The sequence below is a fragment of the Haliaeetus leucocephalus genome, unplaced genomic scaffold, assembly GCF_000737465.1.
Source record: "Haliaeetus leucocephalus isolate CR32 unplaced genomic scaffold, Haliaeetus_leucocephalus-4.0 Scaffold933, whole genome shotgun sequence".
NCBI classification, from domain to species: Eukaryota; Metazoa; Chordata; class Aves; order Accipitriformes; family Accipitridae; genus Haliaeetus; species Haliaeetus leucocephalus.
The window spans coordinates 298,974-313,699 of record NW_010973369.1 but is presented as its reverse complement, the minus strand read 5'-3'; the positions used below and the strand labels follow the sequence as shown (position 1 = coordinate 313,699).

General features: G+C 47.8%; 1 protein-coding gene across 1 annotated transcript in view; it reads right to left on the bottom strand.

The window, feature by feature from the left end:
* AHCY (adenosylhomocysteinase) overlaps positions 1–13,023 on the bottom strand; it is a 28,607-nt gene extending 15,584 nt beyond the window's left edge. The window contains exons 1-4 of the mRNA XM_010584046.1: positions 12,961–13,023; positions 10,898–11,088; positions 7,995–8,070; positions 5,954–6,106 (exon numbers count right to left, since the gene is read on the bottom strand). Of these exons, the coding sequence (XP_010582348.1) occupies positions 5,954–6,106; positions 7,995–8,070; positions 10,898–11,088; positions 12,961–12,988 (448 nt within the window). The 5' untranslated portion in view covers positions 12,989–13,023. The remainder of the gene's footprint in view (positions 1–5,953; positions 6,107–7,994; positions 8,071–10,897; positions 11,089–12,960) is intronic.
* Positions 13,024–14,726: the final 1,703 nt, after the last annotated feature.

Below are 14,726 nucleotides of genomic sequence, written 5' to 3'. Positions count from 1 at the left end.
CCAGCTCTAGACCAGGGAATTGGGAAAGACCCCATTCTAATCTATTTTCTCACAAAAAGTTCAAAAAACTCTTCTGCAATAAGGGCAAGATGTTCACCTCAGTGATGTTTCTACAGCCTACTCAATTCTTGCAAGGTGGCTTGAAAGGATATGATACCTAAACACACTTAAATCTAAAGCACTATGATCAGCTGAAAAAAGTACCAAAAAAATCAAATACACAGCTCACTATTCCCAATCCTTCTGATGCAATCAACTTCAGCTCTGATGAAGCAGCCAAGATACCCCCTAAATCCGGATACTAGCTATATGAAACTTCAGTTTCATGGGTATTACTAGCACAATCAAAAAACATAATTTCAAATCTATCCTTGTTTGAAAACAGTCCAGGAGGCAGAGACCAGAGACAAAGGACTGTCTAGAAAGACCAACAACATATAATGGACTAAGATCCTGATAACACAGGAACTGATATGGGGTTACCTGGCTCCACATTACACCAAAAAGCCAAAGCTCTAACAGCACCCCCTGCCTTAAGGATCCTGACTCTTCACCGACCTTTTGACAACAGCCAATTTTTCAGAAGTGGCATCACTGCACATGACTTCTGGATATCTCTCCTCTCATGTCTCAATAATACCTCATTATATATAAGCTGTCTAGCTGCTATACCAGGTAACACCCAATTACTTCAAAAGCCTGTCTGTACTAAAAGGTACTCAATTTATGACAATCAGAATAAATCTGAAACTAAAATATTCAGTCTGGCTGAATTTTCACTGTAGAGGATAGGGTAATTATGTTTGTTCTTTAAGGACTAGAGGCATACTGCAAGGAAATTATTTTGTTGAAGTACGAACTATTGGGGGAAAATAGAGGAATTCTGCTAAATCAGGCTGAAACCACAAACACGAGCAACATCTCTATAAAGAGATCTATGTGGCATTTGGAGCTAATTCAGACTCACAAGGAGAAAATATGAAAACAATGAATACCAAGTTCTACATACATCAGAGATTTATGCAAAGATACTGCCTCTCCAGGCAAGTGACCTCTCACATTGGCCTCACAGAATAAAATTGAAAGGAAGCTCGTAAGCAGAATAATTTTACAGTCATTTTGATAGAAAAACTCTGAGAAATAAACATTTATAAATTGTTCTGTTCACGCGCTTTTACTGATGAAGCAGGTGACAGCCCAGATTATCCTATGTGAGTGCACATCAACAGGCAGAAATATTGCTCCTTTTCATGTCATTTTTCTTAATTCCTCTCCCTCACTGTAAAATATATAATCACTCCAAATTCCTACATACATTTTTTTAATCCACACTCTATCCACAGTCCTCCTAATGTTTCAGAAAGGTGAATAGCCTTCCTATTGCACAAATAGCAAAAGCAGAGGGGCCAAAGGACTTACCCAAGATTACCAGCCAGCGGCAATGGCAGGGCTCCTCAGCCACAGCCCACATGCCCATCCCTAAAATAGTATTGGCTACTGAGAAGGTAAGTGGGAAACAACATGGATAACCCACACCAAAATCCAAAAAATTATTTATGTAGTCCATTAATTCTGGGTATCAAAGAAGTCTCCAAGTGTCACTACCTCCCCAGCCACCAAGACCTATGAGAAGTTTATAGGACAGGATGAATAACTGGAGAATCACCTCTCTGAACAGCACACAGAACAGTCATCACTGTTGGGATCAACAGTGTCAAGCAGAGCCCAAGGTGGGAACAGGAACAAAGCTAATGAGATCCACACCTCCAGCTGAGCAGCTGGCTTTGCCCACAGAAGACAAACAAAGAGGTCAGCCCCCTGAGGGGCCTGCAGGCTCCGGGGAGGTTCCTTGAGGCCAGACCAGGACCCTGCAAGAACACCGGAGGGCAGGAAAGCCAGAGCGTGTTTCAGAGCTACATGTACCTGCACCCTCCGGGCACCCCAGGGGTGCAGAGTCTCCCAGGCACTGCTCCCTAGCAGGTACCTGCACCCGCCGAGCACCCAGGGGTGCTGTGCCTCCTGGGCACAGCTCACTAGCAGGCTACAGGAGCACAGCTCCTGGCAGAAGGCAGGCAGGTGTTTTGCCCCAACCCTTTGGGTTTCATCTGCCCAGTTGGAACAAGAGCCATGGTGACAGCTGCCAGGAACCCAGGGGCTCAGGTCACACACACACCCCACACCCCCCCCCAGCAAGGGAGGGGTCAAAAGGGAGGAAAGGAGAATCCCAAATTTGTACCAGAGCTCAATTAAGTAAGAAAGAATAAAGCTTGTTAAAGCCATCTTCAAAGTTCACGGCTTAAGCCCCCAGGAAGCGCGGCCCGTTGCATTTCCCCCAGCCCGCATCTGGGGGGCACATGCCCCCGGCCCGAGGTCTTCCCGCTCCCAAACGGGGAGAGGACCCGCGGCGGCCCCGCCCCCCGCCCGCGCTCCGCGGCGCAACACCGACCCCTAGCGCCGCCCCACGGGAGCCGCCGCCGCCGCCCCCCCGTCGCCCTCCACAGGTGGAGATGCTGCTGCAGCCCCCTCCACCCAGCTCCTCTCGGCAGGTTAGCAGCACTCAGATGCCGATGCTGGTTCAAACCCATCCCTGACGCCTCAGTGGAGTCTAAGAGCCATCAGACCTCCCTGTTGCTTCCCAGACCACCAGGCAGAAGCAGCAGCACGGTGTCACACAAGGAAATGCGACCAACAGCACTAGAAGGAAATAGAGCTTGATTAGGCTGATTTATCCCCCCAGAGGTCTGTCTCATCACAGACCTCGCACAGACCCTTCAGTAACTACACTCCCCAGAGGGTTACCTGCAGGGAGAACTACTTCAGGCTTTAGCATATTTAGGGCTTTGTTGGAGGGGTCAGGACAGTTTAAAGAACATTGCCTGGTGCACAGGGAAACACGGCATCCGTCATAAGTCTCCCAAAAGTATCAATTTTCCAGTGCAACTGCCTAGATGAAGTACAATCACCCCCTTATGAAGGAAATCTGTGGGAGGTCATGGCAGAAACCTCCAGTTCAAACCTGCCCTCTCTCTTCTGGTCTATCTGGCAACTAGGAGACACACTCGTCATCCTTCAAAAGCTCTCCAGACTGACATATCTAAGCTTAGCAGATTGTCTTTAAAATTGCGCTAAGCAAACCTCACACCATGTACACCAGCAGCTTCCCTTCCCTGAAGGCCACCTGCCTGCTGCTCCCAGGTGACATTTACAGCTGGTCTAAACTACTTTGCAACTCTGCTAGAAGTGCTGCCTACACCACTTAAATTAAGTGCCTGGGTGACTTAAGTGACTGGAGAACAGCAAAGGTCCTACAGCAAGAAAAAGGTTGAATTAAATTGAAAAAGCCTTGTTGGAACACTCAGACCTGCTTTGCGCTCCTATATTTCTTACCTGATCAATGAGCAAGTCTACATCAATGGATCACAAATGACCCAATCTTCTCCATCCTTTCCCAACAGTACTCTTCTGCACAGATGCCAGATACCTCCCTTGCACAAGTTCAGATGACTTTCTCCTTTGTTCACTTCTAGTTTTCCCCTTCCTTCCTTTATTTATCTTGGTTTAAAGGGCATTTGTTTAGTGAAGTAAGCCAACAGTGCAAAGGCCATTCTGCCCTCTAACAGCAGCCATGATCAGGGGGAGGGGAAGATGGCTGAGCATTTCCACACAGCTATTTAACAAATCTCCTCATTAAAGCAGACTTGAATGAGCCCTACTTTCAACTGTTAGTTGCACACTAACTTATATTTAAAATAGAAGCAGCTGAAGCATGGAAAACAGACAGTTCCCTTTGAAGTTAGCCCAGAAAACTTGTCCAGCCTTCAAATGGCACTTTCAGATGCTTCATGCTGAAATGTCTCCTCCACTCACAATCCAGTCCTTCCACACACTGTGCATGCCCTGCTAACATTACTTTTGCCCTACCTCTCCCCCAAAGAGGTCAAATATAACCACAAGCCCTTAGGATATATTAGCCTTTATTATCTTCCAAGATACCAAAAAAAAAAAAAAAAGGATGCTACACAGCTTCATTTCAGCAGTCTTTGCAGCAAAAGGCTAAGCACAGAGCTCAGTTAAATGAGAACAAGACTCTACTCAGTGGGTCCCATTCTGAAAGGTTTACTGTTTCCAAGGAGCAATGGACTGGAAGGTAAAGCAGATAAAGTTCTGTCATCCTCCACACAAATCAGTCTTAATTAGTTTACTGAACTGCTGCAAGGAGGCTTTTCAACTACAGTCAGTGCAGATAATGCACACATTTTGGCAAGGGAAATGTTGACAGGTATGGCATCCTGTCTAGACTCTTCAAAAACCCAGTGGAAGAGCCATTCTTATGAATTTAGGAAGCAACTCCAGGCAGTAGGGATTTTTTTTTAACAATAGCAGGTTAGAGATGGATGCTGAGACAGTTCAACAGCCATTGCCCTACCACACTGTATTATACCGGTCGCTTCCACACCAGGAGCACAAGACAAGTAAGAGGGAGCAAAGGGCTGGATGGGAGAAAGAAACAGCCAGCAGGAGGGCTGGAAGTATGAAAAGAGCTCAGCACAAGGACCCCCAGGAACACGGACACCAACTGAGGTGTTGCATGTGCATGGCAGGGAAACAACCCTGCAAAACAGAGTATGAACATGGAAAATGCATTTTTTGGCCTCTGACAATGCCAGGAAGACAGGGAGGCATGATCAACTGTGGTATTCCTTGGCATTAAATGGCAGGAAAGCAAGAGGTCATGAACATCAGACAGAGGCAATCTAGAAAGCAAGAGACCTTCAACAGAAGAGAGGGAATCCCAGTATGGCTGAGCAGACACCAATGAAAACCTCTCATTACAGTTTAAATAACACTAAGATGTTGACTATTGGATTACTAGTGACAGCAGGCTGAGGATGAAGGAGAAAGTGAGACCTGTCGCACAGAAGTTTCCTCTCTTCCTGGTGCCCCTACCCGCATGAGCACGTGGATGGGGAGCAGCCCCATACTCCTCCCCTCACACAGTCCTATCCATAGCCTGCCACCTTCAGATTTTTTCCCCATAGCTTCCTCTTAAAGCAGTGCAAGAGTCAGAGGAGAGCTGATCCAGCGTGCTTCTACAGCAACCTCACCTCTATGGATCAAGAACGAACATCAGCACACCCCACTGTACCAGTTTAGTTTCCACCCCCATCACCATCCAATTTTCTTCACATCCCAGATCAAACATGCCCTTTAGCAACACTGGGCATCTGCGGCTTGCAGCTGCACAGATGATGGACACTGGGAGAGCTTAGGAGAATCCATCACACCTGCCAGGCACAGATCAGCCTGCTACTGCAGGTCATGCCAAATTCCCTTCAGATAAATCTTTTTACATAAACACGTGCTAGCAACACCATACAGATCTGTTTTCAGTTTTAGTAACTTACACTGAAGGCAGTAACTCAACAAAGCAAGAGTCCCAACCCTGACTCCATCAGCATCTTCACTGACAAACTACAAAGCATTAACTCATCCAGTTTATATGAGGTAGAAGACTTTTCCCTTTCCAAGAAAGGCTACAGGTTGTCATGACTTCATCCAGAGGTGCACTAAGAAGATGGGGAAGAAAAAGCACTACTGTAAAAATATTAACTGCAAGCAGACATTAAGCAATTCTAAAACACAGCCCATTTCCAGGAAGCTTTTGGAAAGTCAGCAGTACCACTGGTCATTCTCAGGTAATGGGCACTGTGAAGGATGGCCAGAAGGACAGGTCACTAACTTATATATTACAGAGCAGAGATGGAAACAGCTCCTGCAGGTAAGAAATTCTGGTCTTGGACTGTAAGCAATTTTCATAGACTCATTCATAGCCTGTTTGCACATGCCTGTCTCTCCTCCCCCTTTTACACAAGCAGGGAATTCCCACAGAAACAAGACTGCCTAAACAGCTTCCCAAGTAGAACTGTACCTGACAAAACAAAATACAAGTCACCTTTCAACAGCTGTGGGTATTTGGTATGAACTAGGTTGGTAAGATCTCCACCATCATCCAAAATCATGTTGAGGGGCTGCCCGTCCTTGAAGTACAGGGTCTGCTCAATGCACCACAAATATTCCTCGTCGGTCTCCCCTTTCCAGGCAAACACTACATGGGAACAAACACACACAGTTAGCCAGTTCCTTACTCAGCATGTAGTAAAGCAGCCAAAGGAAGATTTCATCAGCAGCTCTCAGTAGCACAGCCAACAGACAGATGATTATCTGTGCCTGCAGGCCAGAAAACACATTTGCATTGAAAAAAAAGATCTCAGAATGAGCAGAAGTGAAATCACTTTGCCTTCTGTCCCAGGCCACAAACTTGGTCAAAATTTTGAGACTTCACTGCTCTCATTCTTCTTCCATATTACGAGGGAGAAGGGAAAGCAAACTAAAGCAGACTCACATCCACAACACCCCACTTGCTCCTCTAATACATCCTGCGTTACCAGGAATTAGAAAAAGCCACTGGATATATTGATACAGACAAATGAAAACACAACTACAGCATTTTCTAGCACAGCAGAAAAGAGGGACTAGACTTTAGCATGAGCTAAGCACCAGACTACAAACTCTTCAGCAACTTTGAGTTTAAATTCTAATCTCTAGCACAGCACTAAAATCCAAGTTGCCATGCCTTGCCTGCTCTTATGAGGGCACATTTCTCTATCAGTAAATCTACCGACAACACCAGGCTGCAACCACTAGAATGTTGTATCTAGCAGTATTTTGCCTTTCCAGGCATTTGTACTGTCTTCATGCTATACTTGAGCCTCAGTGGTACTCAGCCATTCAAACATATATTAGACACATGATTTACATATCCCAACGTTTAGCAAAATTGTTGTGTGTTCACTGTTTACACAGAAAACTAACCTTAAGCTAAAAGAGCCAATCATGCAACTGCACCTTCTGAAAAAATGTACATCAGTATCTCATATTGTATCCAAAGGATCAGCATTCCTCCAAGGTCTCAAATTCAGCATGTGAAGTGCAATAGTAACAAAAAGAGCAAGTTCCACAAAACAAGGATACCAAGGGCAAAGGTCAAAAACATAGACAAACACTCCACCTGTAAACTGCTCTTCAGCTGAGTTTTGGGTGTTGACAGCAGTGAGGAAAGCAATATCCTAACATCAAATCTACAGAGCCCCACCTGGTCCTTTGACATCCCATGCCAGAGACAGGCAGAAGAGGTGATGCCTGCAGCTAGTAATGCCAAAGGAGCTGATGAAGGGACCACTTTCTTCTGTTACCTTAGAATGGACCACAGCTGGGGGAAGACTTGTGGCAATAGCTAATTATAACAGAAATTAAAGAACCTCTCAATGCAAAGCAGCAGACTGCCAGAAATCAGATTTAGCCTCTGCCAACATCCAGACTCAGGCCAGGCAGTTCCCAGCACACAGCCATGAGGACTATGTCCTTAAGCTGCGTAACAGCAGACAGCTGAATCTATTCATACTGATCCACAAGGAATTGCTCTTTAATGGAAGGTGACAGGAACAAAACAGCAGCATACTGATAAACTGCTTCAGCAATATTAGGGCAGCACCACAGCTGGCCTAGCTCTAGCTTAAAAATATGTTGAGTATTGACCCTGCCACTGTAACAGGGCACACTGCAGTTACTCCTTCACTGACCCCTATTTAGCACCAAGCTTGGTGGAAAGCACCAAACACCTCCCTCTACACACACCTACACACCAATCCATTTAATCACCCAGCCCATTCAATCATCTTAATGACCAGGCTTAAAGCTGGTAACATACAGCCAGGCTCTTTCATAGCCTAACACCAGCCACTGTCAGGAATACTACACATAGTCTGATGCAATGCAGCTTGAATCAAATGTCCTGTTTGTAACAATCATTGCTTTTGATGGGCTATTTCTATCCTGAAGCTTGTTCAGAAGAGCTTGATTTGTAGACAGTTTGATTTAGCTAGAATAGGCAGTACACCCCAACTCAGAGCCAAATTAGGACATGGAAAACTTACCAGGGATACCAGCTTTTGCAATAGCAGCTGCAGCGTGGTCCTGAGTGGAGAAAATATTGCAGCTTGACCATTGTACCTGGAAAACAACCCAAGTTTTGTTTGCTGAACAAAGTTCTGAGATATCAGGCACTCCCTTCCAGCCACAGGAGTTAAAAAGGGAGCAAGAGCAGAAAGGCCTATTAGTGCAGATTCCTGCTTTTCTCAGTAGCTCTGCAAAGTTAAGGTGAAAACTAAGTATCTAAGCTAGGGAAAATAACGTCACTTTGGGAAAGAACATAATGGAGCCATCTCCTTACTCGTGAGAGCTTCTGCCAGACAGCCAGAGTGTACATTCAGCTATAGATCTTCAGGAAGTGCACAGTAGGGTGGGTATAGAACATTTTGGTCAATAAAGTTCAGAACAGCCACATAGCAAGTGTCCACTGAGGGATATGGACATGCAGCAACACACCTGCTGGCACTCAGAACAGAAATGCAGCTGAAACACTACATTCAATCAACAGGCATTCTCCAAGATTACGCTCACCCAAACTCCCACTCTGTGCTCCAGTCATGGAAGCTTTTCCAGCTGAGCTAAGCATTTCCCACACAGATTTCATAACTAGGCTCAGGCACCTAGAAAAGCAACAGCATGTTGCTGAGTTGCACTGAAAAGTATCAGCATACTTACTGCAGCTCCCCAGCAGACATAGAAACCACCACATCCCAGAACCACTCAAGTTCTCACTCTGCTCCCTACAGGGCTGACTGGCAGGTATTTGCACGCTTATTTGTAACAGACCTTGAGGAGAGAGGGCAATAAGGCATAATCCTTCAGCCTGTTTTCAGATACTCATCCCATTTCATCAAGAATTAACACTTCTAAGTAAGGGCTGCAGTAGGATGCACCTCATCTGAGCCTACACAACCAGCACTTGTCAGTGAAAACACACCTGGAAGGAGCACAGAAAAACTGAATTCATGACCTTAAGCACTGCATCTGGGTTTTTCTAAGCTCCCTCCATATCAGTACAAATGACATCAAAAGGTGTCATGGAATTCAAAGTATACAGAATACCCATATATTGTTTACACTTCAAGCACTTGATACAAGAGATAGGCTACTTCAACTCTGCACCATCAGATCTGTAATACCAGTTTCTGATAATGGCACAGACTCTAGAATAACTGGCATACCTGATAGGCTCAGAGCCTAATATTTACATCACTGGTTATGAAGAGAATGCGTTTTTATTACAATTTTAGAACTTACACTCTGATGCACACAGTATTTAATCTACCTTCGCTAACCTAGCCAAAAAAGGGATACCAAGATTACTATGCTGCAGTGAGCTATATCCTCATGTAGTGTATGGTTTCATCAGTTTCACTCCTCCCTCCCAGGCACCAAAGTTCTGGCAGAACAGATGAACCAGGGCTGAATCCAAACTCAAGTCCAAGTCTAAACTAACATGCAGGCATCAGGACAAGGAAGGAGCTAACATGACAGCACACATCTTAAAGGCACAACCATAACTTATGCTTACAGGAACCAAATCTCTGCAGATACCTCCCTGAATGACTTGGATGAATCTCATACAACACTGATTTGGGGTTGTGCACAGACTAAAGCAGTTTGGCAATGTTTAAGCAAGCACGCAGCTGCTGCGTAGGCCAGCCATACTGAGATACAGTAATCAACAGGAGCAGCAAGGAGCTTCCCAAATTTCAGTGGCTACTGCTTTCTTTTAAATCCTCTAGAAGGACAAAAGCTTCATATACAGAGTAGCTGGAATAAAGCCAGGACTGTACCTCCACATCAAAGCTCTCCTTCAGCACTGCACCACTTGCAACCATGGAGCAGCTCTGAACAGGCTGAAGAACACCTGCATGTGCCTTGGCCAGGCTGACCTGCCATGCTGTCTAGACCTACCCCCTCCACTCTTTGAGGAAATACCTTAGCTGCTACAGAGAGAGCACTTCTCCCAGTACCTTTCAATCAGCATGACACAGCTCAACTCTTTTAACCATTCCCAGGGAAGAATCCCATACAGGGCACCACTGGGCAGCCTGAGTTCAGGCAGTTAAACTTCAGGAAGAAAGAATTTCAGATCACATATGTACTTAACATAATCCATCATCAAGCTCCAGTCAGCTCCCCACTCAGCATGCAAGCTATGTGGATTATGCTCAGATGCCTGGCTCTCCTCTTGCCCTGTACAGCAAACACTCAGCTGGATGTTTGGGCTTCAGTCAGCAAGCCAGGCAGAGGACACAATGCAGTAAATGGCTTATAAGTATCTCCGTCTTTAACATGGACCTGGGTAAGTGGTCCATAATCACACAACAAATTCAAAGTCAGTGGAGTTCCCAGCCCTCAATCACTGAACCACACTGCCTCCCTGTTGTTTTCCTGCACAGCTCAAGGGCCAGCATGAGCTCTCAGAAAGCTTCATTAGTTTTTGCTGACTTTACCCAGGGCACAGTGTGGTTCTTAACACAGGTTAATCTTCGCTGGAGGCAGTCACTAGAGCTTCAGCATTACCAGCAACAGCACTGCATGCCCAAGCACAACACAATTGCGTGGGAGCAGCTTTCGGCACTGCTGCTCAGGGTGCTGTACATACACACAGTTGAGCTGCTGAAGCTAGCAATCCAGCCCAAAACGGGCACTAATGAAGATGCAGCTTGTCCAGAGGGAAGACACATACCACATCTCAGAGGTGCACGCAGTACAGGTGACAAGCTTTTTGCTTAAGGAGAGGAGATATAATCCATCCAACCTGGAGATTGCAGCATGGTCTCTTCCAAAAAGTACAGATATTTGCCAGGATCCCCTAAGGTAATTACATAAGCAGAAGCAGTGCCCCAGGCAGAGCATTACCTAAGAGCACACTGAAGAAGAAACTCAAGAGACACTTTACCTCAGCTCCCAGCTCTATAAGGGTCTCTATGAGAACTGCTGTCTGCACTGTCATATGAAGGCAACCAGCGATACGTGCACCTTTCAGTGGCTTTGATGCAGCATACATCTCCCGCATCTTCATCAGCCCTGGCATCTCATTCTCAGCAATCTCAATGGCCTTGCGACCCCAGTCTGCAAGGCTGATGTCAGCTGCAAGAAAAGGAGGACAGGTGTCAGAGTTTAAATAGCCAAAACCTTGGTATCTGTTCACACACTTGTGGATAGGCATTGGTTGCAACAGCTGAACTGAACACCCAGCAACAGCTAGGAGACAGAGTTGGGGGAAAAACAGACCATATTCCAGTTACTCCCTGCTTTTTTACTATGGTACACAGGCTTTCAAACAAGTTTAGACCAAACCTAACAGCCCCTCTGAAAAAAGCATGCTCCTGTATGAACACATTAATCAACTGTGACCTAGTGTGCAGATATCCTGAGGTCCATTAATTCAGTAAGCCCCAGACTTAAGCATTCCTCCTTACATATACTGCCCAAGGGTCTGACACTTGCTACAGAGATTTATTTCCACGGTATTAAGACTTTCAGGGCTGGGGGGGCTGCCTGTACGGCAATAGCTTCCCCACAGGAGAACACACATAGCATGCTTCCTGCCAAGCACACCAGGAGCTGAGCCCAGCTCCCCTCTTAAGAGCTAAGCTGCAGGGTTCCTACGCCCGTGGATCCACAAAGATTATTTTCAAGGCACCATAACTACCTTAGTTACAAGTCAACTTCTGCCTTTGTAAAAAGGATCTATAGTAGTAAAGTTCAGCAAAAACTGAACAAAACAGACTTCTGACAGCCTAGCTCACAGTAAAAAAAAATACTGTGCTCACCACGGATGTCTGACTCCAGCCTTAAAAAGGCAAGGGTCAAACAGCTAATGCCTAGGTGCCCCACTTTGTGGCATCAGCCAGGATCAAGCGTCCCTCTGACTTGGTTAGCTCTTTCAGAAGCTTACCATGTCACTTAAGAACATGGTCAGACACTTTTCTTTCACCTACCTAGCAAATACAGGCCATTGAAAGCACTCGGGAGCATGAGGACCTCTGAGTCAGACTGCTGCATTTAATAAAGACGAGCTAATTGCATTTTGCTCCAGAATGAAGCCCAGGGGCCACTGAAGCTATTGCCTACACTTTAGCTACCTGGTGCACAGCCTTTACACAAACAGGGGACTTAAAAAAGCCCAGGCAATGGAAGGACCATGGAAACAACTATATTAAGAGGGGGAGATCTAGAATCTTACCCCTCTGAAGGGCTCAGTAGTCTTACAAGGGCTGCTTAAAAAAAAAAAATCTGGTAGTATTTTAGGTTTGTAGCCTCCAAGACAAATTATTTATGAATCTGAGCCTTACAGATGAATGTTCTTCTCTTTGAATTTAGCCTTCGAAGAACACACAACTCTTTAGAAAAATTAGGGGTCTTGTGGAGTTTCAGGTCTACAAAACCTTCAGAGAAACATGTAACACGGGTCCCAGATTTAAAGATAACTTTCACATTCGGAGTGAAAGCCTGTCCCCAGCGCAGGGCTTCTGGTGGGCAGTCAGAACAGGAGAAGGTCTACAGACAGGTCAGCCGGGGTCGCCGGCGCCGCGGGCTCCGGCGCAGGAAAGCAGCGAAATCGCGGGTGGAAACCCCGCGGGTGCCGCGCTGCGGCAAGAGACAGCCGCTCCAGAGAGCCAGTGCAGCCCCCCCCGGAGGCCCCCTTCTTTCTCCACGGGTGTATCAGCAGCACGGGTGCAAACGCAGCCCTGCCCCACAGCCTGGAGGGGGGCTTCAGGCTTGGATTCCCTGCCTGCCCTGCTGCCCGCGCTCCCCGCCCCCCGCGGCGGCACGGCGAACAGGCAGCTGCCATCTTCCCTCCGCCGCCGCATCCAGCCGCGGCAACGGGGCCGCGGAGCCCGCGCTGCGCTCCGCGGGGCTCCCCGGCACGGCCGCGGCCCGCCTTGCCCCGGCCGCAGGGGAGCCGTCAGAGCCCCGCGGGGAGCGGGCTAGGTTAGGCCCGGGGCTCGCACTCACCCACTTTGTACGGCAGCCTGTCCGACATACTGGCAGGGCCGTGGCAGCCGGCGGAGGAGGAGGCAGCGGCGGCCCCGAGCGCGCTTTAAGTACAGGTGGCGCCGCCGCTTGCGTGGGGCGGGGCGCGCTGGGGCCCGGCCGCTGTGAGCATGAGGGGGGCCCTCCCCGGCCGAGCCCTGCCTCCCCGGCCGCCCCCGGTCCGCCTCCCCCGCGGCCAGAGAGGTCCCCGGAGCCCCCTGGTGCCTGGGCTGTCCCGTCCCTAGAGGCTGCCCCCCTTCACCCCCTGCAGTACCACAGGGGCTCCAGAGGCCTCTGCCCCTGTGACCAGAGCGAGCCCCAGAGCCACCCCAGGGCAGGCTCTGGTGCCCACTGCTACCTGGAGCGGCCCTGCCGCTCGCCACCACCGGTGCCAGGACAGGCCTTGGAGCCACACAGGAGCAGGGCGGGTCTGAGGGCAGTGCCAGGACAGGCCCTGGTTCCCAGTACCAGATGTGGGCATGGAGCCACTGCGGGCACTGACCAGGCAGCACACCCCATCCCACTGTCCTGGGAGGCTCCCCGAACGATCCCACGATTTCTTTAGTGTAGGTAGTTACTCTGTGGCATGCAGACCCTTTGCTGCAGCAGGGCCGAGGGCAGTGTACAACTCAGTCAGGCCTGCGAGGCCGGGCAGCACGCTACTGAGATGCCACGCAAACAGAGCTGAGGCATGGTGAGGGAGTCGCTCGTCTGCCTGGACCTTGGACTTGGCTGTGGCCTGTTCCTCTTTCCAGCCTACGGCCAATTTGCCAGGTGCAGGGCAGGAACGGCGCAGGCAGGCCTGCCAGCCCCTGGCCCCAGCCACAGCCAATGCCTGCTGCACACGCAGGAGGCAGAGCCCTGCCTCAGCCTTGTCTGGGGGGTCACATGTACATTCACTCCTGTTCTAACACCGGAAATATGTTTTTCATAAGCCTCAGTCATAAACTGGTGTGAACTTTGCAACCAGGGTGTTATACACCTCTTTTTTTATCCGTGAAATACTTGAAAATGACGATTTCCTCACTTACCCAGAAATTCTCACTGAATTATTTTGCAAAGTTCAAAATAATTCTCAGTGCAGAGTTCACCCCGAGACTCCAACTCACAGTGCTCCCCATAAATGAAGTTCAACATTTGTTACCTGGGGAGCAGCTGATCTTCAGTGACCGGTCCTACAGTGAACAGTTGCCCTGATTTCAGCTGGGATAGAGTTAACTGTCTTACTAGTAGCTGGTACAGTGCTATGTTTTGAGTTCAGTATGAGAAGAATGTTGATAACACTGATGTTTTCAGTTGTTGCAAGGTAATGTTTAGTCTAAAGCCAAGGATTTTTCAGCTTCTGATCCCCAGCCAGTGAGAAAGCTGGACGGGCACAAGAAGTTGGAATGGGACACAGCCAGGGCAGCTGACCCAAAGTGGCCAACAGGGTATTCCATACCGTGTGATGTCCCATCTCGTATATAAACTGGGGGAGTGGGAGCAGGGGGATTGCCACTCCGGGGACTAACTGGGTGTCGATTGGCGGGTGGTGAGCAATTGCACTGTGCATCATTTGTACATTCCAATCCTTTTATTATTACTATTGTAATTTTATTAGCGTTATCGTTACCATTATTAGTTTCTTCTTTTCTGTTCTGTTAAACCGTTCTTATCTCAACCCATGAGTTTTACTTTTTTTCTTGATTTTCTCCCCCATCCCACTGGGTGTTGGGGTGGTGAGTGAGCGGCTGCGTGGTGCTTAGTTG